Source organism: Haematobia irritans, chromosome 5 (genome assembly GCF_050003625.1).
Source record: "Haematobia irritans isolate KBUSLIRL chromosome 5, ASM5000362v1, whole genome shotgun sequence".
Lineage (NCBI taxonomy): Eukaryota > Metazoa > Arthropoda > Insecta > Diptera > Muscidae > Haematobia > Haematobia irritans.
In genome coordinates, this window is record NC_134401.1 from 105,097,434 (window position 1) to 105,124,918 (window position 27,485).

The window sequence follows — 27,485 nt, forward strand, 5'->3', positions numbered from 1 at the left end:
TCCTAACCTCAAAAGAATCACCCTTTATAATGCAAATAAAATATTAGTACTCTTGGTCCTAATGAAATTCTCAGCCGACATTGCGATGCCCCTTCGTTCGGCGTTGAAATCACACTAACTTCCGAACAAACTAATTTATCGGCTTGAAAACTAGCACAATTAATTGCTACTTATATAGGTCGAATGGAATTGCAAGTCGGCTATATCGGACCACTTTTGGGCATAGCCCCCATATAAACCGATCCCCAGAATTGAAGTTTGCAGCCTCTTGGAGGAGTAAACTTCAACCGATATGCTTGAAATTTGTTACATATGCTTCTAAACCAATTCCCAGATTTCAAATCTCTAGAAGGCACATTGTTCAGAAGATAAAACTCACTACATTGTATCGCATCCATATAATAATTTATGGTATAATAATGACTCCAGATTTCATGTGACATTTTGTAGTAGGTTTAAAAATCAAAAACTCTTAAACTTAAAAATTTCGCATTTCTTTATTGAAAAAAAGTAACTATTTTTTGGCAATATCATCACTAATTAAAGATTGCAATATTTCCCTGGCTTCACGTTTCAGTATCTTTCCATTGTTATTACATGGTAGATTTTGCACAAAATACACACCATTATGAAGTTGTTTTTGTGGTTCCACTAAACGTTCCCGCACATAATTCACTATTTCATCGGCAGATAAATTCGAATCTTTCTGGCGCACAACAAGTGCTCCGGCAACATGACCAACATATTCATCAAAAATACCCACAACACAACAATCGACCACCTCTGGCAATTCTCTTATGGCATTCTCAATTTCTCCAGGCCAAAATTGTAGACTACGATATTTCAAAATATCCTTTTTGCGGTCAACAACAAAAAGGTAATCATTTTCATCCATATAGCCCAAGTCTCCAGTATGATACCATCCTTGTGAATCTAAAGCTTGGCTGGTTTCCTTGGGATTGCCATAGTAGCCGGCCCATTTGAATTTAGGTTTCACAACAATTTCACCGACTTCTTGATGGCCCAAATTTTTGCCTTCATCGTCAATAATGCGTAATTGAACATTTGGTACTATTTTTCCCACAGAGTTTCCACGCTCGAATCCCATATTTGCCGAAATACCTGTCATCTCTGTACAACCATAGCCAAAGGTAACCACACAATTGGGTACAGTATTTCGAAAATTGGTTAGAGTTTTTGCCGATATATAACCCCCACCGCACATTAGAAATTTCAATGTTGACATTCGGTCCGTAGTGAACTTTGGACATTGTGTTAGGAGCGGAATGTAGATGGGTGGAATTATAGCAGCATTTATTTCATATTTCACGACAAGCTCTACAAAATATTCCGGACTAAATGTTTTTCGGCTAATGATGCGAGTACAACTGGTATAGCAGTTGTATAAGAAACTTAAAACTCCAGTTGCCCAATCCATACCACTGGGACAAAAGTATATAGATTCACCATTCAAAAATCTGAAAAAGAAACAACAGTGCAGGAAAATTCAATAAAACAAATATATGAAGTTTGTTCAGGGACAAAAATGGGTGTTTTTGTATGCTACGGTGTAAAAATATATTTTTGAGAAACAATTTTGTTAAACGTCGGGTAATCATATAATGTTCGTATACTAGTATAGGTTAGGTTAGGTTATGTGGCAGCCCGATGTATCAGGCTCACTTAGACTATTCAGTCCATTGTGATACCACAGTGGTGAACTATACTAGTATAAAACTTTTGGAACATATATGTTAATGTTAATTAAACCATATTATGTTTGGGGGATTCAATTTCCTAAAATATAAGTTTGCGTACAAATATATAAAAATTTTGAAATTTCTCGTTAACATAAATATGTTTACAAATGTCAGAGAGAGAGAGAGAGAGAGAGAGAGAGAAATTTCTCGTTAACATAAATATGTTTAGAAATGTCAGAGAGAGAGAGAGAGAGAGAGAGAGAGAGAGAGAGAGAGAGAGAAAGAGTAGAGCTTCAAATAAAGTCGACGATGGAGAGAGTTGAGAGAACGAAATTTAAGACAAACTAAATTTTCTTTTGAAGCTAAAATATTTACTTGTGTTTTTTTATACCCACCACCATAGACTAGAATGGTGATAGGTGTATAATAAGTTTGCCATTCCGTTTGTAACACATCGCATATCGATGGGAGCTGTATCCAAATTTTAACCAAATTTGGCACACATTGCTAAAATATTAATACTACTCTCAGTGCAAAATTTCCGATGGTCCTATGAATTTAAATCGGGCGATGGCAGCTATATCTAAACCATTTTGAACGTCATTTAGTACACTTGACAATACCATCAGTTGTACTTTTTGTGCAAATAAAGGAAAAAATCTGGCCTCAGCGGCCAATCAAATCCATATCGACCGAAAGACATATATGGGAGCTATATTTAAATCTGAACAGATTTAAAAAAAAATTGGCACGTATAGCTAAAATGTCACTTCTACTCCCTATGCAAAAGTTTAGGTAAATAAGTGTAAAAATTACGCCTCTGCGGCCATATGAGTTTATATCGGGCGAAAGATATATACGGAAACTATATCTAAATCTGAACCGATTTCAACTAAATTTGTCACAATTGAAAACATTTAAAATTTTGACAAAATTTTCTATCCCAATAAAATTTTGGTAAATTATTTTTGGCTCGAGTGGTAATCGTGATTTATCTATGATTGGGGATCGGATTATTTGGGGGCTATATATAATATAGATCGATACGGACCAATTTTGGCATGGTTGTTATCGGGCATACACTAGCGAAATGTACCAAATTTCAACCGAATCGCATGAATTTTCCTCCTTCAAGAGTCTATATATAATCGTGAACCGATATAGACCAATTCTGGCATTGTTGCCAAATTTAAACCGGATCGCATGAAATTTGCTTCTCTTAGAGGCTCCGCAAGCCAAATCTGGGGATCGGTTTATATGGGGGCTATATATAATTATGAACCGATGTGAACCAATTTTTGCATTGTTGTTAGAGACTATATACCAACACCACGTTCCAAATTTCAGCCGGATCGCATGAAATTTGCTTCTCTTTGAGACTCCTCAAGCCAAATGTGGGGATCGGTTTATATGGGGACTATATATAATTATCGACCGATGTGGACCAATTTTTGCACGGTTATTAGAGACCACGTACTAACATCATGCACCAAATTTTAGCCGGATCGGATGAAATTTGCTTCTCTTTTAGGCTCCTCAAGCCAAATCTGGGGATCGGTTTATATGGGGGCTTTATATATTTATAGGCCGATGTGGACCAATTTTTGTATGTTTGATGGGGATCGTTTTATTTGGGGGCTATATATAATATAGATCGATACGGACCAATTTTGGCATGGTTGTTATCGGCCATACACTAGCGAAATATACCAAATTTCAACCGGCTCGGATGAATTTTGCTCCTTCAAGAGGCTATATATAATTTTGAAACGATATGGACCAATTCTGGCATGGTTGTTAGAGACCATATACTAACACCACGTACCAAATTTCATCGGAATCGGATGAATTTTGCTTCTCTTTGAGGCTCCGCAAGCCAAATCTGGGGATCGGCTTATATGGGGGCTATATATAATTATCGACCGATGTGGACCAATTTTTGCACGGTTATTAGAGACTATGTACCAACACCACGTACCAAATTTCCTAGGGATCGGATGAAATTTGCTTCTCTTTAAGGCTCCGCAAGCCAAATCTGGGGATCAGTTTATATGGGGGCAATATATAATTATGAACCGATGTGAATCAATTTTTGCATTGTTGTGAGAGACCATATACCAACACCACGTTCCAAATTTCAGCCGGATCGGATGAAATTTGCTTCTCTTAGAAACTCCGCAAGCCAAATCTGGGGATCGGCTTATATGGGGTCTATATATAATTATTGACCGATGTGTACCAATTTTTGCACGGTTATTAGAGACCATGTACCAACACCACGTACCAAATTTCATCGGGATCGGATGAAATTTGCTTCTCTTTGAGGCTCCGCAAGCCAAATCTGGGGATCGGTTTATATGGGGGCTATATATAATTATCGAACGATGTGGACCAATTTTTGCACGGTTATTAGAGACCATGTACCAACACCACATACCAAATTTCATCGGGACGGATGAAATTTGCTTCTCTTTGAGGCTCCGCAAGTCAAATCTGGGAATCGGTTTATATGGGGGCTATATATAATTATGGACCGATGTGGACCAAGTTTTGCATGTTTGTGAGAGACCATATACTAACACCATGTATCAAATTTCAACCGGATCGGATGAATTTTGCTCCTCCAAGAGGTGTGCCAAGTTTCAAGTCGATAGCTTGTTTCGTTCGGAAGTTACCGCGATTTCAACGGACGGACGGACATGCTTAGATCGATTCAGAATTTCACCACGACCCAGAATGCAACGGCTTTTGAAATGATGGACATCCGTCTTATGACAAGCCCATGTTAAATTTATCGCCTCTGCGTCAATTTTGCACCACTTCCGCATTCAAAAAAGAACATTTTCACTACTTTTATGTCGACGCTTTGTTTGCTGGGGACAGACGGACAGACAGACTTACATTGCTAAATCGACTCAGAATTGAATTTTATGTCGATCGGTATACTAAACGATTGGTCTCAGACTGGTATTTCTTGGCGTTACATACAAATGCACAAACTTATTATAATGACAAGAAATCTTTGTATTCACCACAATATTTTTGTTTCACTGTTTAAACTCTTAAACAGAAAGTTTCACATTTCTTTATTGGAAAATATTAACTAGTTTTCGCTTAATCATCTCTAATTAAAGTTTGTAATATTTCTTTGGCTTCACGTTTTAGAACCTTTCCATTGTTACTGCACGGTAGATGTTCCACAAAATAGACACCCTTGTGAAGCTGTTTTTCTGGTTCCACTAAACGTTCCCGCACATAATTCACTATCTTATCGGCAGACAACTTGGAATTTTTCTGTCGCACGACAAGGGCCCCAGCAGCATCACCAACATTTTCATCAGAAATACCCACAACACAACAATCGACCACCTCGGGCAATTCTCTTATGGTATTCTCAATTTCTCCAGGCCAAAAGTGTAAATTACGATATTTCAAAATATCTTTTTTGCGATCAACAATAAATAGGTAATCATCTTCATCCATGTAGCCCAAATCTCCAGTATGATACCATCCCTGAAAATCTAAAACTTGGCGTGTTACCATGGGATTACCATAGTAACCGGCCCATTTGAAGTTAGGTTTCACAACAATTTCACCGACTTCGCGATAGCCCAAGTTATTGCCTTTGTCGTCAACAATGCGTAATTGAACATTTGGTGCTACTTTTCCCGCTGAGTTTCCATGTGCTCCTCCCACATTTGCCGAAATCCCTCCAATCTCAGTACAACCATAGCCATAGGCAATCATACAATTGGGCATTGTATTTCGGAAATTGTTCAGAGTTTGTGTCGAAATACTACCCCCACCGCACATTAGCGCTTGCAGTGTGGACATTCGCTCCGTAGTGAACTGTGGACATTGTGTTAAGAGCAGTACATTGTAAGGTGGCATCATAGCAACATTAATTTTATATTTTGCTACAAGTTCTAGAAAATACTCCGGGGAAAATGTCGTACGACTAATGATGCGGGTACAACTGGTGTAGCAGTTCATTAAAACACTTGCCATTCCTGTCACCCAATCCACACAGCTAGGGCAATAGTACACAGATTCACCATTCACAATTCTGAAAATATAAAAAGAAAATAACAATGCAGGAAAATTTTATGGAAAAAATGCTTTTCAGATCATTGGAGACACAAACTCCTACGATTTTTTGCCTATTACTCGAAAGGGCTCGAAAATTACTTCGGAATTTCAAGCACTTTGAAAACATATACATGCCGTAAAGCGCTATATTTAACAAGTATATACAGCAGTAAGTTCGGCAGGGCCGAATCTTAAATAACCACCACCTTGAACCAAATATTAGGGTTTCCTTTGAAATTTCAGGAGGGTTTGAGGACTTGAGGACACTTCCCGAAGATAAATTTAAAGATTTCACCTATGAGGACTATATCAGATTCTGGATTTATAAGAACCATTTTTGTTTGAGTTTTAAAGGAATCATTAACATCTCTTGTAAGTGTGCAAGAAAATTATAAAATAACGTCTTGATTTGAAATCTTAAATCTGTAGAAGTAAAATCTGGAAATTTTACATTGAGTTTCAAGCAATTTTCATGCTCAGTGCGCTTTCTACACCTTCAAGAAGTGAAGTCGGTCTATATGGAGGCATTACCAAATGGACCGATAAAAACTTAATCCGATACACGTTTTTGCGAGCCTAAAATACAAGAGTATTTACAATTTCAGGCAAATCAGATAAACACTACGGTTTCTAGAAACCCAAGGAGTTAAATCGGGAGATCGTTCTTATGGGGCTATACTAAAATATGGACCGATACTCACCGTTTTCGGCACACCTCTGTATGGCCCGAAATACCTCTAGATTTCCAATTTCAGGCAAATAGGATAAAAACTTCGGATTCTAGAAGCCCAAGAAGTAAAATCGGGAAATCGGTCTATATGGGGGCTATACCAAAACATGGACCGATGCTCACGATTTTTGACACACCTCTTTACGGTTCTAAAGTACCTCTCGATTTCCAATTTCAGGTAAATTGTATAAAAACTGCGGATTCCATAAGCCCAAGAAGTAAAATCGGGAGATCGGTCTATATGGGGGCTATACCAAAATATGGACCGATACTAACAATTTTTGGCACACGTATTTGTGGTCCTACAATACCTCTAGATTTCAAATTTCAGGTAAATTGAATAAAAACTGCGGTTTATATAGGCCCAAGAAGTAAAATCGGGAGATCGGTCTATATGGGGGCTATACCAAAACATGGAGCGATACTCACCATTTTTGGCACACCTCTTTATGGTCATAAAATACCTCAAATTTCAGGCAAATTGGATAAAAACTACGATTTCTATAAGCCTAAGACCCCAAATCGGGAGGTCGGTTTATATGGGGACTATATCAAAACCTGGACCGATATAGCCCATCTTCGAACTTGACCTGCCTGCAGACAAAAGACGAGTTTATGCAAAATTTCAGCACGATTGTTTCATTATTGAAGACTGTAGCGTGATTACAACAGACAGACAGACGGACATCGTTATATCGTCTTAGAATTTCTCCCTGATCAAGAATATATATACTTTATATAGTCGGAAATCGATATTTCGATGTGTTACAAACGGAATTACAAACTTATTATACCCCCGTCACCATTCTATGGTGGTGGGTATAAAAATAAAATAAATTTTATTGTTCACAAGCAAAAACATTAAATTTTAAACTGAGTACAGATTTGTTCGAATTGGTTACTTTTGGCACGAATTATGTTCGGCAAAGTCATCACACGCTGCATGAAGGTTGCTATGTCCCGGCCCAACTCCGGCGAAGCGCCATCTTGGGATGATGGACACTTTAGCATTTTCAAGCGCCAACCATACTCTCCAAAATGCCATAGGCGCAAAAGTCGAACGGATTTAGATCCTAAGATTTTGGTTGCCACTGTGCGGTAGAAATGAAGCGAGAAAATTCCTTTTTATGTCATTCTTGGTTGACGCGTGTTGAGTGTGACTCAGGTTGGAATGATCATCGTCTGCGGCCGAAATATTTGTCTTTCTAGGGCTTCAATACTGTCTTCAGGACAGTATTTATTTTGACCCCATGGCCGATGAATATGAGCAGAGAGCCGTTACGTTGGCCCATACCTTTACCATCGGCAAAACTTGAGTTTGCGGATGTCAATTTTCAACTGATCTTTATGGCAATTAAACCCCAACAAATATCCCACGGATTTCGATACAAAGATTTGGGTGGCCTCTGTGTGGCAGAAATGAAGCGAGGAACTTCCTTTTTAAGCCGTTCTAGGATGACGCGAAATGTTATCTTTGGCACGAATTATGGCCGACAAAGCCATAATACGCTGCATGAAGGTGGCTCTGTCCCGGCTCAATCAAAGGTAAGAGCCATCCTGTGATGATCAACACTTTGGTATTCTTGAGCGCCAACCTAACTCTCCAAAATACCACAGACGCAAAAGTCCAGATTGAGATATGAAGATTTTGGTGACCACACGCAGAGAAGGAATATGATCACCTCAAACATGTTTCAAGAGCAAAATGTTATTTTTGTATGGTGACCATGTAACATGTTTGTCACTAAAATGTTATTTTCTCGTCAAATATAATCTGCTTGCCGAAATCAGATAGTTGCGATAACCATGTTACATGTTCACCACCCAAAAATAACATTTTGCTCTTAAAACATGTTTGAGGTGATCATATTCCTTCTCTGGGTGCACTGCGCGGTAGAAATGAAGTGAGGAAATACTTTTTTAGGTCATTCTGGTTGATTGGCGTGTTGAGTCCTGATGGAATATCCATGATTTGCGGATGAAATATTTGTCTTTACAGGGTTTCAATACTGCCGTTAGGACATTTTCCTTATAATATTGTTTGTCTTTATACCCTTCACCACTACTGTGGTACAGGGTATAATAAGTTTGTGCATTTGTATGTAACGCCAAGAAGGAAAAGTCTGAGACCCATCGTTTAGTATACCGATCGTCTTAGAATTAAATTCTGAGTAGATTTAGCGATGTCCGTCTGTCTGTCTGTCTGTCCGTCTGTCTGTCTGTTGATGTATTTTTGTGTGCAAAGTACAGCTCGCAGTTTTAGTCCGATTGTCCTAAAATTTGGTATAGGGTCCTGTTTCGGCTCAAAGACGATCCCTATTGATTTTGGAAAAAATCGGTTCAGATTTAGATATAGCTGCCATATATATTTTTCACCGATATGGTCATAATTGGCGTGTATATCAACCGATCTTCCTCAAATTCCGTACATCCGGATATTTTATGAGTCTCGAAAAACTTGCAAAATATCAGCCAAATCGGTTCAGATTTAGATATAGCTTTGCTCCGATTTAGTGAAATTTAGTGAAATTTTGCACAGGGAGTAGAATTAGCATTATAGCTATGCGTGCCAAATTTGGTTGAAATCGGTTCAGATTTAGATATAGCTCCCATATATAGCTTTCACCCGATTTACACTCAAATGACCTCAGAGGCCAATTTTTAACTCCGATTTATTTGAAATTTTGCACAGGGAGTAGAATTAGCATTGTAGCTATACGTGCCAAATTTGGTTGAAATCGGTTCAGATTTAGATATATCTCCCATATATAGCTTTCGCCCGATTTACACTCATATGACCACAGAGGCCAATTTTTAGCTCCGATTTAGTTGAAATTTTGCACAGGGAGTAGAATTAGCATTGTAGCTATGCGTGCCAAATTTGGTTGACATCGGTTCAGATTTAGATTTAGCTCCCATATATATGTTTTCTGATTTCGACCAACATTTTCCTTGTAAAATCGCCACTGCTTAGTCGAAAAGTTGTAAAAATGACTCTAATTTTCGTAAACTTCTAATATATATATCGAGCGATAAAGCATAAATAAACTTTTTCGAAGTTTCCTTAAAATTGCTTCAGATTTAAACGTTTCCCATATTTATACCCTTCACCACTACTGTGGTACAGGGTATAATAAGTTTGTGCATTTGTATGTAACGCCAAGAAGGAGTAATCATAGACCAACCTTTTAGTATACGGATCGGCTTAGAATTAAATTCTGAGTCGATTTAGCGATGTCCGTCTGTCTGTCTGTCTGTTGATGTTTTTTTGTGTGCAAAGTACAGCTCGCAGTGTTAGTCCGATTGTCCTAAAATTTGGTATAGGGTCCTGTTTCGGCTCAAAGACGATCCCTATTGATTTTGAAAAAAATCGGTTCAGATTTAGATATAGCTGCCATATATATTTTTCACCGATCTGGTCATAATTGGCGGTATATCAACCGATCTTCCTCAAATTCCGTACATCCGAATATTTTATGAGTCTCGAAAAACTTGCAAAATATCAGCAAAATCGGTTCAGATTTAGATATAGCTCCCATATATAGCTTTCGCCCGATTTACACTCATTTGCCCACAGAGGCCAATTTTTTGCTCCGATTTAGTTGAAATTTTGCATAGGGAGTAGAATTAGCGTTGTAACTATGCGTGCCAAATTTGCTTGAAATCGGTTCAGATTTGGATATATCTCCCATATAAAGCTTTCGCCCGATTTACACTCATATGACCACAGAGGCCAATTTTTAACTCCGATTTAGTTGACATTTTGCACAGGGAGTAGAATTAGCATTGTAGCTATGCGTGCAAAATTTGGTTGAAATCGGTTCAGATTTACATATAGCTCCCATATATATGTTTTTCTGATTTCGACAAAAATGGTCAAAATACCAACATTTTCCTTGTAAAATCGCCACTGCTTAGTCGAAAAGTTGTAAAAATGACTCTAATTTTCCTAAACTTCTAATACATATATATCGAGCGATAAATCATAAATAAACTTTTTCGAAGTTTCCTTAAAATTGCTTCAGATTTAAACGTTTCCCATATTTTTTTTACTAACATTGTGTTCCACCCTAGTGCATTAGCCGACTTAAATTTTGAGTCTATAGATTTTGTAGAAGTCTATCAAATTCTTCCAGATCGAGTGATATTTAAATTTATGTATTTGGGACAAACCTTTATATATAGCCCCCAACACATTTGACGGATGTGATATGGTATCGAAAATTTAGATCTACAAAGTGGTGCAGGGTTTAATATAGTCGGCCCCGCCCGACTTTAGACTTTCCGTACTTGTTTTTTACTAACATTGTGTTTCACCCTAGTGCATTAGCCGACTTAAGTTTTGAGTCTATAGATTTTGTAGAAGTCTATCAGATGTATGTATGTGGGACAAACCTTTATATATAGTCCCCCAACACATTTAACGGATGTGATATGGTATCGAACGTTTAGATCTACAAAGTGGTGCAGGGTATAATATAGTCGGCCCCGCCCGACTTTAGACTTTCCTTACTTGTCTTTACTATATGGATTGTCTTCTTTACTATATTTTCCCTATAATAGTCGACAATTGGTTTGATCCCACTTTTAATGAATATGAGCGAAGAGCTACCATCGGTCGTCCACACCCTTACCATCAGCGGTGCTTGAGTTCTGATGGGCAGTCGAAGGTGTAAATTGTCAGCTGACTTTGTGGTAAGTAACAAATGTCCAACGAATTAAGATACGAAGATTTTGGTGGCCATTTTGCGGTAGAAATGAAGAGGGTAATCTTCTCTGTAAGTCATTCTTGGTTGACGCGTCTTTGCTAGCTTTGGGCAGGAATTGTGGCCGACAAAGCCATCACACACTGCAGTAAAGTGGCTCCATCCCGGCGAAGCGCCATGATCGTCACTTTGGTATTTTTAAGTGACAACCTTAACCGCCGAACTAAGATCTTAAGATTTTGGTGGCCACTGTGCGGTAGAAATGAAGCGAGAAGCTTCAGTTTTAAGCCATTCTTAATAGTGTAATGGTGCTGAGTCCTGCAAGAATGACCATGATCTATGGCCGAATTGTGTATCTTTTCAGGGCTTCAATACTCTCTTCAGGACAGTATCGAATATTATTTCCCGATAATATTCGCTATTTATTTTGATACCACGGTTGTTTAATATGAGCGGGGTGATATTGTCGGCCGTTACGGCGGTTCTTGAATTCTGATGGCCAATCGAAGATGTAAATTTTGACCTCACCTCTTTGGCAAGTAATCCCGATCATTTTGATTGTTCAGAAACTGCTCAATTTGGAAAGGCTTCTCATCGGAGAAAAACAAATTCGGGAACTGGTCACTTTCGTGCGAAGCTAAGCAACACCTTGACTTTTTTCAGTTTAACTTTATTTGTGCATTGGCGAGCTCTTTCATATTTTGGAAGTTCAATGGCTGTAATCCAAGCTCATTTTATTAATATGTAATTCATCCATTATCGCGATATGTTCATCTAAAAAGGCCAAAGTTTCTACCAATGAGACGTATATTTCGTACAAATCTGGCCTTCAGTTTTTTTTGGTACAGTTACTGTGTTTTTTTCACTTTCTTCCAATTTTCGGATGCTAAAGGGCTGTACACGGATAGAAAAATATGTTTTTGATGTGTTCGGATGTAAACAACATATGTTTCGGGCTGAATGTTTGAAACACAATATATACTCGTACATGTGCAAAAATAAATAATCCCAAATTATCATAAAATGTTTTTGATAATATATGATAAATGTTTATCATAAAATGTTTATGATTAGAATATATTATGTGAGAGATTCAAATGAGAATAATTGGTAGTGGTTGTCAAACTGCTTGTATATTGTTTCGCAAATGTGTGCTTGTATGAGTGCATGCACTAGGCTTCCTTAAAAATTTGATCTACTTAAATCTAAATATTATTAAATTTGAATATTAAAATGTATATTCGGAGTAAAGGGAGCGATAAAGAGAACAGACATTTGGAAAAACATGAGTATGGGTTTTTACTTTAAGAGCCGCATTTTATGTATGTGTGTATTTATGTGTTTTGTTTACCTACATCTACATTAAGTTTTTCTTCTTGTGGCGTAAAAACAAATAATAACGTCCGAGGAGTAAGTCAAAACGTTCACAAAAAGGAAATTAAACAAGTATATACGGCCGTAGGTTCGGACAGGCCGAATCTTATATACCCTCCACCATGGATTGCATAGAAACTTCTACTGGAGACTGTCATCCACAATCGAATAACTTGGGTTGCGATAACACTAACCTAACACTAACCTAATTTGTAAGTTAGTCCATACGTGGTATATATTAAACAAAATTTTCTATATAAATAAAATTTTGACAAAAATTTCTATAGAAATAAATTTGTGACAAAATTTTCTATAGAAATAAATTTGTGACAAAATGTTCTATAGAAATAAATTTGTGACAAAATTTTCTATAGAAATAAAATTTTGGGCAGATTATTTTTGGCTCGAGTGGTAACCATTATTATGAACCGATATGGACCAATTTTTATGTGATCGGCATATAAAGGGTGATTCTTTTGAGGTTAGGATTTTCATGCATTAGTATTTGACAGATCACGTGGGATTTCAGACATGGTGTCAAAGAGAAAGATGCTCAGTATGCTTTGACATTTCATCATGAATAGACTTACTAACGAGCAACGCTTGCAAATCATTGAATTTTATTACCAAAATCAGTGTTCGGTTCGAAATGTGTTTATCGACAAATTTTGTTCAGCGATGAGGCTCATTTCTGGTTGAATGGCTACGTAAATAAGCAAAATTGCCGCATTTGGAGTGAAGAGCAACCAGAAGCCGTTCAAGAACTGCCCATGCATCCCGAAAAATGCACTGTTTGGTGTGGTTTGTACGCTGGTGGAATCATTGGACCGTATTTTTTCAAAGATGCTGTTGGACGCAACGTTACGGTGAATGGCGATCGCTATCGTTCGATGCTAACAAACTTTTTGTTGCCAAAAATGGAAGAACTGAACTTGGTTGACATGTGGTTTCAACAAGATGGCGCTACATGCCACACAGCTCGCGATTCTATGGCCATTTTGAGGGAAAACTTCGGAGAACAATTCATCTCAAGAAATGGACCGGTAAGTTGGCCACCAAGATCATGCGATTTGACGCCTTTAGACTATTTTTTGTGGGGCTACGTCAAGTCTAAAGTCTACAGAAATAAGCCAGCAACTATTCCAGCTTTGGAAGACAACATTTCCGAAGAAATTCGGGCTATTCCGGCCGAAATGCTCGAAAAAGTTGCCCAAAATTGGACTTTCCGAATGGACCACCTAAGACGCAGCCGCGGTCAACATTTAAATGAAATTATCTTCAAAAAGTAAATGTCATGGACCAATCTAACGTTTCAAATAAAGAACCGATGAGATTTTGCAAATTTTATGCGTTTTTTTTTTTAAAAAAAAGTTATCAAGCTCTTAACAAATCACCCTTTATAACTATAGATCGATATGAACCAATTTTGACATGGTTGTTAGCGGCCATATATTAACACCACGTTCCAAATTTCAACCGGATCTGATGAATTTTGCTCCTCCAAGAGGCTCCGGAGGTCAAATCTGGGGATCGGCTTATATGGCGGCTATATATAATTATGAACCGATATGGACCAATTTTTACATCGTTGTTAGAGACCATATAGTAACACTAGGTACCAAATTTCAGCCAGATCGGATGAATTTTGCTCCTCCAAGAGGCTCTGGAGGTCAAATCTAACACTACGTACCAAATTTCAGCCGGATCGGATGAAACTTGCTTCTCTAAGGGGCTCCGCAAGCCAAATCTGAGGGCCGGTTTATATCGGGGCTATATATAATTATTGATTGATATGGACCAATTTGTGCATGGTTGTTAGAGACCATATACTAACACCACGTACCAAATTTCAACCGGATCGGATAAAATTTGCTTCTGTAAGAGGCTCCGCAAGCCAAATGTGGGGGTCGGTTTATATTGGGGCTATACGTAAAAGTTTCAAGTCGATAGCTTGTTTCGTTCGGAAGTTAGCGTGATTTCAACAGGCGGACGGACGGACATGCTTAGATCGACTCAGCATTTCACCACGACCCAGAATATATATATATACTTTATGGGATCTTAGAGTAGATTAGGTTAGGTGAGGTGGCAGCCCGAAGTATCAGGCTCACTTAGACTATTCAGTCCATTGTGATACCACATTGGTGAACTTCCCTCTTATCACTGAGTGCTGCCCGATTCCATGTTAAGCTCAATGACAAGGGACTTCCTTTTTATAACCGAGTCCGAACGGCGTTCCACATTGCAGTGAAACCACTTAGAGAAGCTTTGAAACCCTCAGAAATGTCACCAGAATTACTGAGGTGGGATAATCCACCGCTGAAAAACTTTTTGGTGTTCGGTCGAAGCAGGGATCGAACCCACGACCCTTGGCATGTAAAGCGGACGTAGCAACCACTGCTCCACGGTGCCCAACTAAATGTACATTTTTGTTAAATAAAGTTTGTTTAATCGGTTCGTGGGCGCCGCAAGCTATGCTATATAAATATAACTTATATGGATAATTGTCTTTTCATGACAGCTACATAGCTCAGTGGATAGTGTGTTAGCCACGTACCAAATTTCAACTGAATCAGATGAATTTTGGTCTTCCAAGAGGCTCCGGAGGTCAAAATCTGGTGATCGGTTAATATGGGGGCTATATATAATTATGGACCGATGTGGACCAATTTTCACATGGTTGTTAGAGACCATATACCAACACCATGTACCAAATTTCAGCGGGATCGGAAGAAATTTGCTTCTCTTAGAGGCTCCGCAAGCCAAATCGTGGGATCGATTTATATGGGGGCTATATATGATTATGGACCGATGTGGACCAATTTTGTGAATAGGTTAGGTTAGGTTAGGTGGCAGCCCGATGTATCAGGCTCACTTAGACTATTCAGTCCATTGTGATACCACATTGGTGAACTTCTCTGTTATCACTGAGTGCTGCCCGATTCCATGTTAACCTCAATGACAAGGGACCTCCTTTTTATAGCCGAGTCCGAACGGCGCTCCACATTGCACTGAAACCACTTAGAGAAGCTTTGAAGCCCTCAGAAATGCATTACTGAGGTGGGATAATTCACCGCTGAAAAACTTTTTGGTGTTCGGTCGAAGCGGGAATCGAACCCACGACCTTGTGTATGCAAGGCGGGCATGCTAACCATTGCACCACGGTGGATCCCTAATTTTGTGAATGGTTGTTAGAGCCCATATACTAACACCACGTACCAAATTTCAGCCGGATCGGATGAAATTTGCTTCTCTTAGAGGATCGGCAAGCCAAATTTTTGGGGTCCGTTTATATGGGGGCTATACGTAAAAGTGGGCCGATAAGCCCATTTGCAATATCATCTGACCTACATCAATAACAACTACTTGTGCCAAGTTTCAAGTCGGTAGCTTGTTTCGTTCGGAAGTTAGCTTGATTTCAACAGACGGACGGACGGACATGGTCAGATCGACTGGGTCTTAAAGCAATATTTCGATGTGTTACAAACGGTATGACAAAGTTAATATACCCCCATCCTATGGTGGAGGGTATAAAAATCGGGCTGCCTCCATACCTAACCTATACTCACCTATGGGTGTTTCAAGATGCACCACTTCTGTGCAGGAGAAAATTTCACACGAGCCAGTTGAAATTTGGTACGCGATGTTACTATTTACATGCTCTCAAACAAATATGCACAATTTGGTCCATATCGGTTTCTTAATTTATAAAGCCCCCATATAAACTTGAAAGAGCACATTTTATACGATCAATAGTTGAGGGTACATAAGATTCGGCCTGGTCGAGCTTTGGGTCGTGTTTACTTGTTGAGCAATCGAAGCATTGATTTGACCGGTCATCCGCCGTATAGGCCTGACATGGCAGAGAATTTTTCCTTTCTTATCCTGTACGTAAAAAATAAAATGAGAGGTTTTCTACACTGAAGAAACGTTTGATGCCTTCAAAATGCGTATTTTGGATATACCTCAATCAAAGTGGCAAAAGTGCTTCGACAATTGGTTCAAACGCATGCAAAATTATATAAACCTTAAAGGTTGAGTAGCATTCCATGCGTTAATGCGTCAGTTGATTGAAGAGTTGAATTTTCTCTTTGAAAGTAACAGTTTTGTTAGAGTGCTTCATAACTCAACCCTTCCATCGACGCACGGATTAATGCATGATATGTAACTCAACCTTAATGGGGAATATTTGTTCTCTAATTGCGAAGTATAAAAGGCAACCCTCGTATAGTGGTTCAGAGAGTCTTAATCAATACCTGTACGATTTTGTCTGTCTTACTTATATTTTCTCTTAAGTTGAAACTCACGGATTTTCAGGAATTAATTTATGGGCTGACATAGTAACCGCTTTTGGTAAACCCGTGGTGCCTGAAGAGCACAGAACTGCTACAGTTTGATCGGCTCCAAAAGTAAGTTTCTCGGGTCTGTAAGAAAACAACAACATATTAAAAAACTAAAAAAAAACAACATCATAATAAATTTAAAACTCACTGATAAAGATATTCCCCGTCGGTGGGCTCCAGTAGCTCCATAACCGATGGAACTCCATCAATGTGATCGATCAAAGTGTAAATTTTAGGCTTAAAGGATAGGGTGGACTTGCGTATGATCTCATAATTAGAACCATCACAAAATATAATTCGAGGTTTAGTTATGCCAAAGCAGTGAGTAGTTGCAGCTATCACAATGAAATATTTATAAATGTAAAAAAAAAATTGTTTGAACATATTTTCATTTTCCAATAAATGCTAATACCTTCTTGGTAATTTGGATGTACGGTATGGAAGGGTGTACAGTTGAAAAGGCAACCCAATAATACCGGGCTGAGATAGGTGGTATTTTTTGCAGAAATTCCCACGATTTCTTCGTGACGAAAACCGGCCTTTTTCAAGTATTTGGCAATTCGTATGGCAAAGTTAAGCATTTCTTGGTTGGTCAAGGTTTTACCATCGACATCGTCAATCTGTGAATAAAGTAGAAATTAAATATGAGTAAGGAGGAATGAAATTAAGACACTACCGACAACAACAGTTTTAGAAGGAGTTATTTTAGTATCTGGTGCTTTTTATAATTGTCGATCTATACACCCTCAAAAAAATCGCTTCTTTAACATATGTTCCAAACATATTTTGCAGGAAGCACATATATTATTGAATACTGCCAAAACATTAATATGTTTGTTTTATGTGAACATATTATATGTTTGTAAGCATTTTGAGCCCAAAAATATTATATGCTTGGAAGAATTTTTCCCAAAGACGATTGTGCTCATTGCCCAACATACTTGTAATTTTCAATTCCACGAAATATTTTAGTTCTTGGCACCTTTTTCTGAAATACAAATAATGTTGAAGAAATTATTCACTTTTATAAAGTTTTTAAATTTTACCTTTCGCCTGTACGGAGAATCTAACCGAGGACCATACAGTTTGTAAGCCAACACACTATCCACTGGACTACGTAGCTGTTATAGTCACCAGTAGATAATTATCGTTATAAGTTACATTTATATAGCATAGTTTGCAGCGCCCACGAGCCCATGCAAACATAACATTATTTAACAGAAACATACATTTGTTTGCCACGTGGAGCCTTGCATGCAAAGGGTCGTGGGTTCAATGCCTGCTCCGACCGAACACTTTTTTTTAATTTACACATTTATATTCATACTATTTTATAATGAAACTTCGAAATGTGGATTATTAATCATTTTACTGTCCCAACTCTAAAAAGAGTATAGTGCCCTTTCGTTATTTTTATGGAGACCCCTAATTTCTTTTAACGAACCAAGAAAAAAATTGTGTCCATAATGCCAAAATGATAAACAAATCACATGTCTACATATACATAAAATGCTGCTCTCAAAGCGAAAACATATGCTGTTTGTTTTTCAAATGTCTATTCTCTTGGTTCCGAATGTCTCTTCTCTTTATTCAAATTAAATAATATTTAGACTTAAGCATATCAAATGTTTGGCCTTATCATAAAACAGTTTTCCAAAACAACATACAAGCGGTTTCACAGAAATTGTTATCTTTTGATTCTTTCGCTGTGTTATGTTGATATCTTTCGTCAACTCTCCCGGTTTCCATCTCTCTTTCTCTATACTCTCTCTGTCGCTTTGAATAAAATATCACAACATATGTATGTTTAGTCGATATTTGTAAATATATATAAGTTTGCATTCACACATATGATTTTTATGAAACATTCATGCCCCAAACCTAATATATTCTAACATATTAACATAGATGTCCCAAACATTTAGTGTTAGTTTAGGAATATTACATGTTTGCACTTAAATATATTGTGTTTTAAAATTGTGCCCGAAACACATTTTGTTTATATCGGAACATATGAAAAACATATTTTTCTAACAGTGTATGGACCACTACCGTCAATGCGTGGGGGTTGGAGACCATATACTGACATCGCGTACCAAATTCCAACTGGATCGAATGAAATTTGCACCTCCAGGAACTCCGAATAGGGATCGCTTTATATGGGAGCTATATATTATTATTGACCGATATGGCCCAAGTTTTTCATGGATTAACACCAGGTATCAAATTTCAACCGCTTGGAATGAAATTTTTTCCCCCAAGAGGCCCCGCATGTCAAATCTGGGGAACGGTTTGTATGGGGCCTTATATATATTTATGGACCAATATGAAACAAAATTTTTGCTTGATTGTTAGAGGGCACACTGACATCACATACCAAATTTCAACCGGATCGGATGAAATTTGTTCATTCAAGAAGCTCCATGAGCACGGTTGCCACAGTTGGTAGATTTCTACCAAAAATGGTAGATTTTTTATTGTTTGGTAAAATGGTAGAATAATTTATGTTTTGGTAATTTCAGGCAAATTTGATGAAAACTATGGTTTTTATAAGCCCAAGACCCCAAATCGGGAGGTCGGTTTATATGGGGACTATATCAAAACCTGGACGGATATAGCCCATCTTTTTATTTCTATACAAATAAAATTTTGACCAAATTTTCTTTAGAAATAGAATTTTTGATAGTAATAAAATTTTGAGAAAATTTTCTATAGAAATAAAAATTTTGACAAAATTTTCTATAGAAATAAAATTTTGTCAATATTTGCTATAGAAATATAATTTTGAGAAAATTTTCTATAGAGATAAAATTTTGAGAAAATTTTCTATACAAATAAAATTTTAACAAAACTTGCTATAGAAATAAAATTTTGACAAAATTTCCCATAGGAATAAAATTTTGACAAAATTTTCTATAGTAGTTCTATAGCCGTTGCAATGAATTTGCAGTTTTACTCCGACTTACATGGAATTTTGCACAGAGAGTAGAATTTCGTGAGGCCATAGATTTCATGTCCTTAAAATACGAATGCGAATTTTGCTTAGCATAGAAGACGCATTTCCCTGATATAAAGTTTTTTCTAATTTATTGAGAATAGAAGCAAATTGGTCTTAAATTTTAAATAAAGTTAATAAGTAAGATAATTTATATCGGTTCATTTTTATGGGGGGTACCCCATAGAATTTAGCTATATTATCCGGTGTCGATTCCGGAGTTGAGGCTGATGAAAAATGCTGGAGTCGGAGTCAAATCCGAGCAAAATTGGTTCGATTCTACAGTCCTGGGACGGATATTAATCATTTCAACAGCCGTTGCAATGAATTTGCATTACTTCTTAAGGTGTGATGCGATTTCAGTGTTGTTTTGGATGTGAATTAAAAAAATTGTATGATATTTTGCAAAATAATTGGCTTTATCATTTTTTTCGACAAAAATATGTGTACCACTCTATTAATTCTTACCACTTTATTAATTCTTACTCCTATTTGAAACAAAACAAATAAATTAAAATTACCCATTAAAAATATGAAAAATGCGAGTTATAAAAAATGAGAGATCATTTTCGGAAGTGCTTCAAAAGTTGTGCCACGCAAACAAGTTGGTTACACGCAAACAAAAAAAACAAAACAAGTATATACGACCGAAAAATCGGCCAGGCCGAAGCTTATGTATCCTCCACCATGGATTGCATAAAAACTTCTTCTACACAGAAAAAAATATTGTCGTGAGGTCAAAGATTTCATGTCTTTAAAATACGAATGCAAATTTTGCTTAGCATAGAAGATGAATTTCTCTAGTATAAAGTTTTTTTCCTTAACCAAAGGTCGATAAACTTTTCAATGAAGTCGTGTTGTCCTTATAATTAAGTGACTTGATTTAAAAATCGATATCATAACATGAAAAAAATGTTTGGGGTAAGGTCAACTTGACTTTAATAATTTAGAAAAAATCTTTAAATTTAATGAAATTGTCTTTAAATTTGTTGTCTTTTTGCATCTTGACTAGAAAGCAAAAAATCTTTCAAAGACTTTTTTTACTTGAAACGCAGCATAATTTCGAGTCTTCATTTGGAAAATAAAGTCGCCGTTAACTTGTTTTTAAAGGACTTTGATAGCATATGAAGCTGAAAAAGCGAAAAATTAAAATTTGCTTCCTAGAAGCAAGTACACAAAACCCGATTTTAAAAGAGAATTGTGTCTTAAAAGTATCCTTACTTGTATTCTCCGCTTCTTTGGCTCGGAATCAATACCAAATTTTTTAAAGTAAAGACAATATCTTTGGAACCGGGTATGCTTTTTTTTCAGTGTAAACACAGCCATCCACAATCGAATTACTTAAGTTGCGGTAACGCTTGCCGATGGCAAGGTATCATAAAACCTCCTACCACCGTCTTCTAAATTGTATGTAAGTCCATACGTGGTACACTGAAAAAAATGCATACTCGGTTCCAAAGATTTTGTCTTTACTTTAAAAAATTTGGTATTGATTCCGAGCCAAAGAAGCGGATAATACAAGTAAGGATACTTTTAAGACACAATTCTCTTTTAAAATCGGGATTTGTGTACATGCTTCTAGGAAGCAAATTTAAATTTTTTGCTTTTTCACCTTTTTTCTTTCATATGCTATCAAAGTCCTTTAAAAACAAGTTAACGACGACTTTATTTTCCAAATTAGGACTCGACTTCTAGTAGAAATTATGCTGTGTTTCAAGTAAAAAACGTCTTTAAAATAAAGTGTTGAAAAACATGTCCTATATTTGAACGATTTTTTGCTTTGTAGTCAAGATGCAAAAAGACAACAAATTTAAAGACAATTTCATTAAATTTAAAGATTTTTTCTAAATTATTAAAGTCAAGTTGACCTTAGCCCAAACATTTTTTCTTTCATGTTATGATATCCATTTTTAAATAAAATCACTTATTTATAAGGACAATACGACTTCATTGAAAAGTTTATCGACCTTTGGTCAAGGAAAAAAACTTTATACTAGAGAAATGCGTCTTCTATGCTAAGCAAAATTTGCATTCGTATTTTAAAGACATGAAATCTTTGACCTCACGACAATATTTTTTTCAGTGTATATATTAAATCAAACAAGTATATACGGCCGTAAGTTCGGCCAGGCCGAATCTTATGTACCCTCCACCATGGATTGCGTAGAAATTTCTACGAAAGACTGTCATCCACAAATTTCAACTCACGTGGTTGTTAAATATCATATACTACCACCACTTACCAAATTTCAACCAGATCGGATGAATTTTGCTTCTCCAAAAGGCACCGGAGTTCAAATGTGGGGATCGGTTTATATGGGAGCTATATATAATTATGGACCGATATGGACCAATTTTTGCATGGTCATTAGAGATCATATATTAACATCACGTACCAAATTTTAACCGAATCGGATAGATTTTGCTCTTCCAAGGGGCTCCGGAGGTCAAATCTGGGGATCGGTTTATATGGTGCATATATATAATTATGGACTGATATCGACCAACTTTTGCATGGGTGTTTGAGGCCATATATTAACATCACGTACCAAATTTCAACTGAATCAGCTGAATATTGGTCTTCCAAGAAGCTCCGGAGTTCAAATCTGGTGATCGGTTTATATGGGGGCTATATATAATTATAGACCGATATGGACCAATTTTTGCATGGTCAATAGAGACCATATACTAACACCATGTACCAAATTTCAGCCGGATCGGATGAAATTTTATTCTCTTAGAGGCATCGCAAGCCAAATTTGGGGGTCCGTTTATATGTGGGCTATACGTAAAAGTGGACCGATATGGCCCATTTGCAATACCATTAGACCTACATCAATAAAAACTACCTGTGCCAAGTTTCAAGTCGATAGCTTATTTCGTTCGGAAGTTAGCGTGATTTCAACAGACGGACGGACGAACGGACGGACGGACGGACATGCTCAGATCGACTCAGAATTTCACCACGACACAGAATATATATACTTTATAATTCAGTTTGACAAAATTTTCAATAGAAATAAAATTTTAACAAAATTTTCAATAGAAATAAAAAGTTGACAACATTTTCTATAAAAAAACTTTGACAAAATTTTCTATAGAAATAAAATTTTGGTAGATTATTTTGGCTCGAGTGGTATGGTTATGAACCGATATGGACCAATTTTTGTGTGACTGGAGATCGCTATATATATATATATATATATATATATATATATATATATATATATATATATATATATATATATATATATATATATATATATATATATATATATATATATATATATATATATATATATATATATATATATATATATATATATATATATATATATATATATATATATATATATATATATATATATATATATATATATATATATATATATATATATATATATATATATGGACCAATTTTGGTTGTTGGCGGCCATATACTAACACCACGTTCCAAATTTGAACCGGATCGGATGAAGTTTGCTCCTCCAAGAAGCTCCGGAGTTCAAATCTGGAGAACGGTTTCTATGGGGGGCTATATAAATTTATGGACCAATTTTGGCACGGTTGTTAAAGATTATATACTAACACCATGTTCCAAATTACAACCGGATTGGATGAAATTTTCTTCTCTTAGAGACTCCGCAAGCCAAATCTGCGGATCGGTTTATATGGGGGCTATATATAATAATGAAGCGAAGTGGACCAATTTTGCGTGGTTGTTAGAGACCATATACCAAGATCATGTACCAAATTTCAGTCGCATCGAATGAAATTTGCTTCTCTTTGAGGCTCCGCAAGCCAAATCTGGGGATCGGTTTATATGGGGGCTATATATAATTATAGACCGATGTGGACCAATTTTTGCATGGTTGTTAGAGACCATATACCAAGATCATGTATCAAATTTCAGCCGGATCGGATGAAATTTGCTTCTCTTTGAGGCTCCGCAAGCCAAATCGGGGGATCGATTTATATGGGGGCTATATATGATTATGGACTGATATGGACCACTTTTGACACGGATGTTAGGGATCATATGCTAACACCATGTACCAAATTTCAACCGGATCGGACGAAATTTGCTTCTCTTTGAGGCTCCGCAAGCCAAATCTGAGGATCGGTTTATATGGGGGCTATATATAATTATCTACCGATGTGGACCAATTTTTGCATGGTTGTTAGAGACCATATACCAACATCATGTACCAAATTTCAGCCGGATCGGATGAAATATGCTTCTGTTAGAGGCTCCATAAGCCAAATCTGAGGGTCCCTTTATAGGGGGGCTATACGCAATGGCCCGATATGACCCATTTGCAATACCGTCCGACCTACATCAATAACAACTACTTGTGCCAAGTTTCAAGTCGATAGCTTGTTTCGTTCGGAAGTTTGCGTGATTTCAACCGACGGACGGATATGCTTAGATCGTCTCAGAATTTCACCACGACCCATAATATATATACTTTATGGGGTCTTAGAGCAATATTTCGATGTGTTACAAACGGAATGACAAAGTTAATATAACCGCCATCCTATGGTGGAGGGTATAAAAAGATCGATCAAATACGTATATAATTCAGTTTGACAAAATTTTCTATAGACATAAAATTTTGACAAAATTTTCTATAGAAATAAAATTTTAACAAAATTTTCTATGGAAATAAAATTTTCACAAAATTTTCTATAGAAATAAAATTTTGACAAAATTTTCTATAGAAATATAATTTTGACAAAATTTTCTACAGAAATAAAAATTTAACAAAATTTTCTATAGAAATAAAATTTTAACAAAACTTTTCTATAGAAATACAATCTTAACAAAAATTTCTACAGAAATAAAATTTTGACAAAATTTTCTATAGAAATAAAATTTTGGTTGATTATTTTTGGCTCGAATGGCAACCATGATTATGAACCGAATAAAATTTTAACAAAATTTTCTATAGAAATAAAATTTTGACAAAATTTTCTATAGAAATAAAATCTTGACAAAATTTTCTATAGAAACAAAATTTTGACAAAATTTTCTATACAAATAAAATTTTGGTAGATTATCTTTGATTATCTTTGGCTCGAGTGGCAACCATGATTATGAACCGATATGGACCAATTTTTGTGTGATTGGAGATAGGCTACAAATAACTATAGACCGATATTGACCAATATTGGTATGGTTGTTAGCGGCCATATACTAACACCACGTTTCAAATTTGAACCGGATCGGATGAATTTTGCTCCTCCAAGAGGCTCCGGAGGTCAAACCTGGAGAACGGTTTATATGGGGGCAATATATAATTATGGACCGATATGGACCAATTCTGGCACGGTTGTTAAAGATCGTATACTAACATCATGTTCCAAATTACAACCTGATTGGATGAAATTTTCTTCTCTTAGAGACTCCGCAAGCCAAATCTGGGGATCGGTTTATATGGGGGCTATATATAATTATGAACCGATGTGGACCAATTTTTACATGGTTGTTAGAGACCATATGCCAACATAATGTATAAAATTTCAGCTGGATCGGATGAAATTTGCTTCTATTTGAGGCTCCGCAAGCCAAATCTGGGGATCGGTTTATATGGGGGCTATATATAATTATGGACCGTTGTGGACCAATTTGTGCATGGTTTTTAGAGACCGTATACCAACATCATGTACTAAATTTCAGCCGGATCGGATGAAATTTGCTTCTCGTTGAGGCTCCGCAAACCAAATCTGGGTTTCGGTTTATATGGGGGCAAGTTTCAAGTCGATAGATTGTTTCGTTCGGAAGTTAGCGTGATTTCAACAGACGGACGGACGGACGGACGGACATGCTCAGATCGACTTAGAATTTCACCACTACCCAGAATATATATACATTATGGGGTCTTAGAACAATATTTCAATGTGTTACAAACGGAATGACAAAGTTAATATACCCCCATCCTATGGTGAGGGTATAAAAAATAACGTTTGGAAAACGTGTACTGTTGATGGCTATAGCGATAATTGTCTATTGATGATAATAGCTACGTAGCCTAATGGATAGTGTGTTGGCTTACAAACTGTATGGTCCCCGAAACGATTCTCCGTCCAGACGAAAGGTAAAATTTATAAAATCGAAAAATCACTTCTACGTTATTTGTGTTACGAAAAATGCGTTAAAAAATAAAAAACATCGTGGAAGTGGGTAAGATGTGGGAGATGATACAAATAGCCGTAAGAAAACTTTTTGGGTCAGTCTTTAGGCTATTGTATTTGTATATCTTGTAAAAGAATAAACCTTAAACACAAAAAGTATATTTTTTTCTTCCAAATAAACTTCCTTACAGGGAAAAGCAAATGAGAAACCATTTTTGTTTGTCTAAATTTTCGTTTGGGAGGGAAGATTTTTTTTCGCGCGTACATACGATTCTTCCTGTCCGAACTTTCGGCAAAATTTACTTGTTTCTTTTAAGGTAAGGATTTCCTATGTCTATATAATTTTTTTATCAATAGCATAAATTTTGCTGTATTGCTTTTGAACAAAATTTTGATTTCTTTATATTGTAGTACCACCTTGACTTTAAAACCGACTGACATTCTAATGGTGATGATCGATTATCGTTTTTAATATTTTGCAGTAGGGAAAATATAACACAGAAGGGAAAATAAACTCACCTGGATCACTTTATTTGGTCTCAGTTTCATTTGAGAAAATAAAATTCGACCAATAGAGTGATATTCAATATTGTGCAGGGGTTCTATGGTCGCCCCACTCCATATTTTATTGACTTTGTCATATTTAGTTGTGAAAAAATCCATTACTGCTGCCACTTAGCTGTGCTTTCAAATCAAAACTAAATCCCCTAAATAGTTGAGTTATTTCATATCAATGACCGCAAGGTCTTAAGCCTATTGCTGTAGTTATCTTATCTGGAAATTTATTTGTTAGTAAATTTTGTTTGGTCATCATTACAATAACGTCAAAAAATTGTTGATATGGAATGTCATGCCCTCCGATATTTTTCAAAATTAAATTTTAATTATTACACAAAAAAATATCACACGTTTTCATATCTTTCGTAATATGTTGTCTAAAGCAAAATTGTTCATTGTACGATCAACGTTTATGTCGGATATGGATTGTTCCCAAAACGTAGAATGATTTTGAATTTTTCTAAGATATCAAGTATGAAAGATCTACACACAAAAAAATGTTTACGTGAATTCAAAATCGTTGATCTTACCTTACGGATTTAGGTACTGATTCCGAGCCAAAAAAGCTGCTTTTTTTTGAAATAAAGTATTTTATATAGTTTCACTCCGATGCATTGTTAGTAGTATTAATATTCTATCTACGCATACTGAATTTGATTGAAATATTCCTATAGGCGTACACCCAAAAAAATGTCTGATTCAATCACGAAATTAAAATTGATCCAATTAATTTTTTAATTGGAATGACTTTCAATCACGAAAATGATAGTATAAATCACAGTTTTAATTTCAATTATTAACTGATTCAATTAAAAACAAATAATTGATGTTAATTGTAAAATTCAATTATTATAC

At 36.3% G+C, this 27,485-nt stretch overlaps 1 protein-coding gene across 2 annotated transcripts; it reads right to left on the reverse strand.

Annotated features, from left to right (window-relative positions):
• Positions 1-472: 472 nt before the first annotated feature.
• LOC142240400 (uncharacterized) lies at positions 473-26,752 on the reverse strand. Of its 2 annotated transcripts, none has more exons than XM_075312114.1 (5): positions 26,592-26,752; positions 17,355-17,562; positions 17,091-17,277; positions 16,907-17,023; positions 473-1,478 (listed from the first exon to the last, which is right to left on the reverse strand). In XM_075312114.1, the coding sequence occupies exons 1-5, from the start codon at positions 26,733-26,735 to the stop codon at positions 515-517; spliced, it is 1,620 nt and encodes a 539-aa protein (XP_075168229.1). In that variant the 5' UTR covers positions 26,736-26,752; the 3' UTR covers positions 473-514. The 2 variants fall into 2 exon arrangements, with proteins under 2 accessions (XP_075168229.1, XP_075168230.1); XM_075312115.1 differs by lacking the exon at positions 473-1,478 and adding an exon at positions 4,740-5,766.
• Positions 26,753-27,485: the final 733 nt, after the last annotated feature.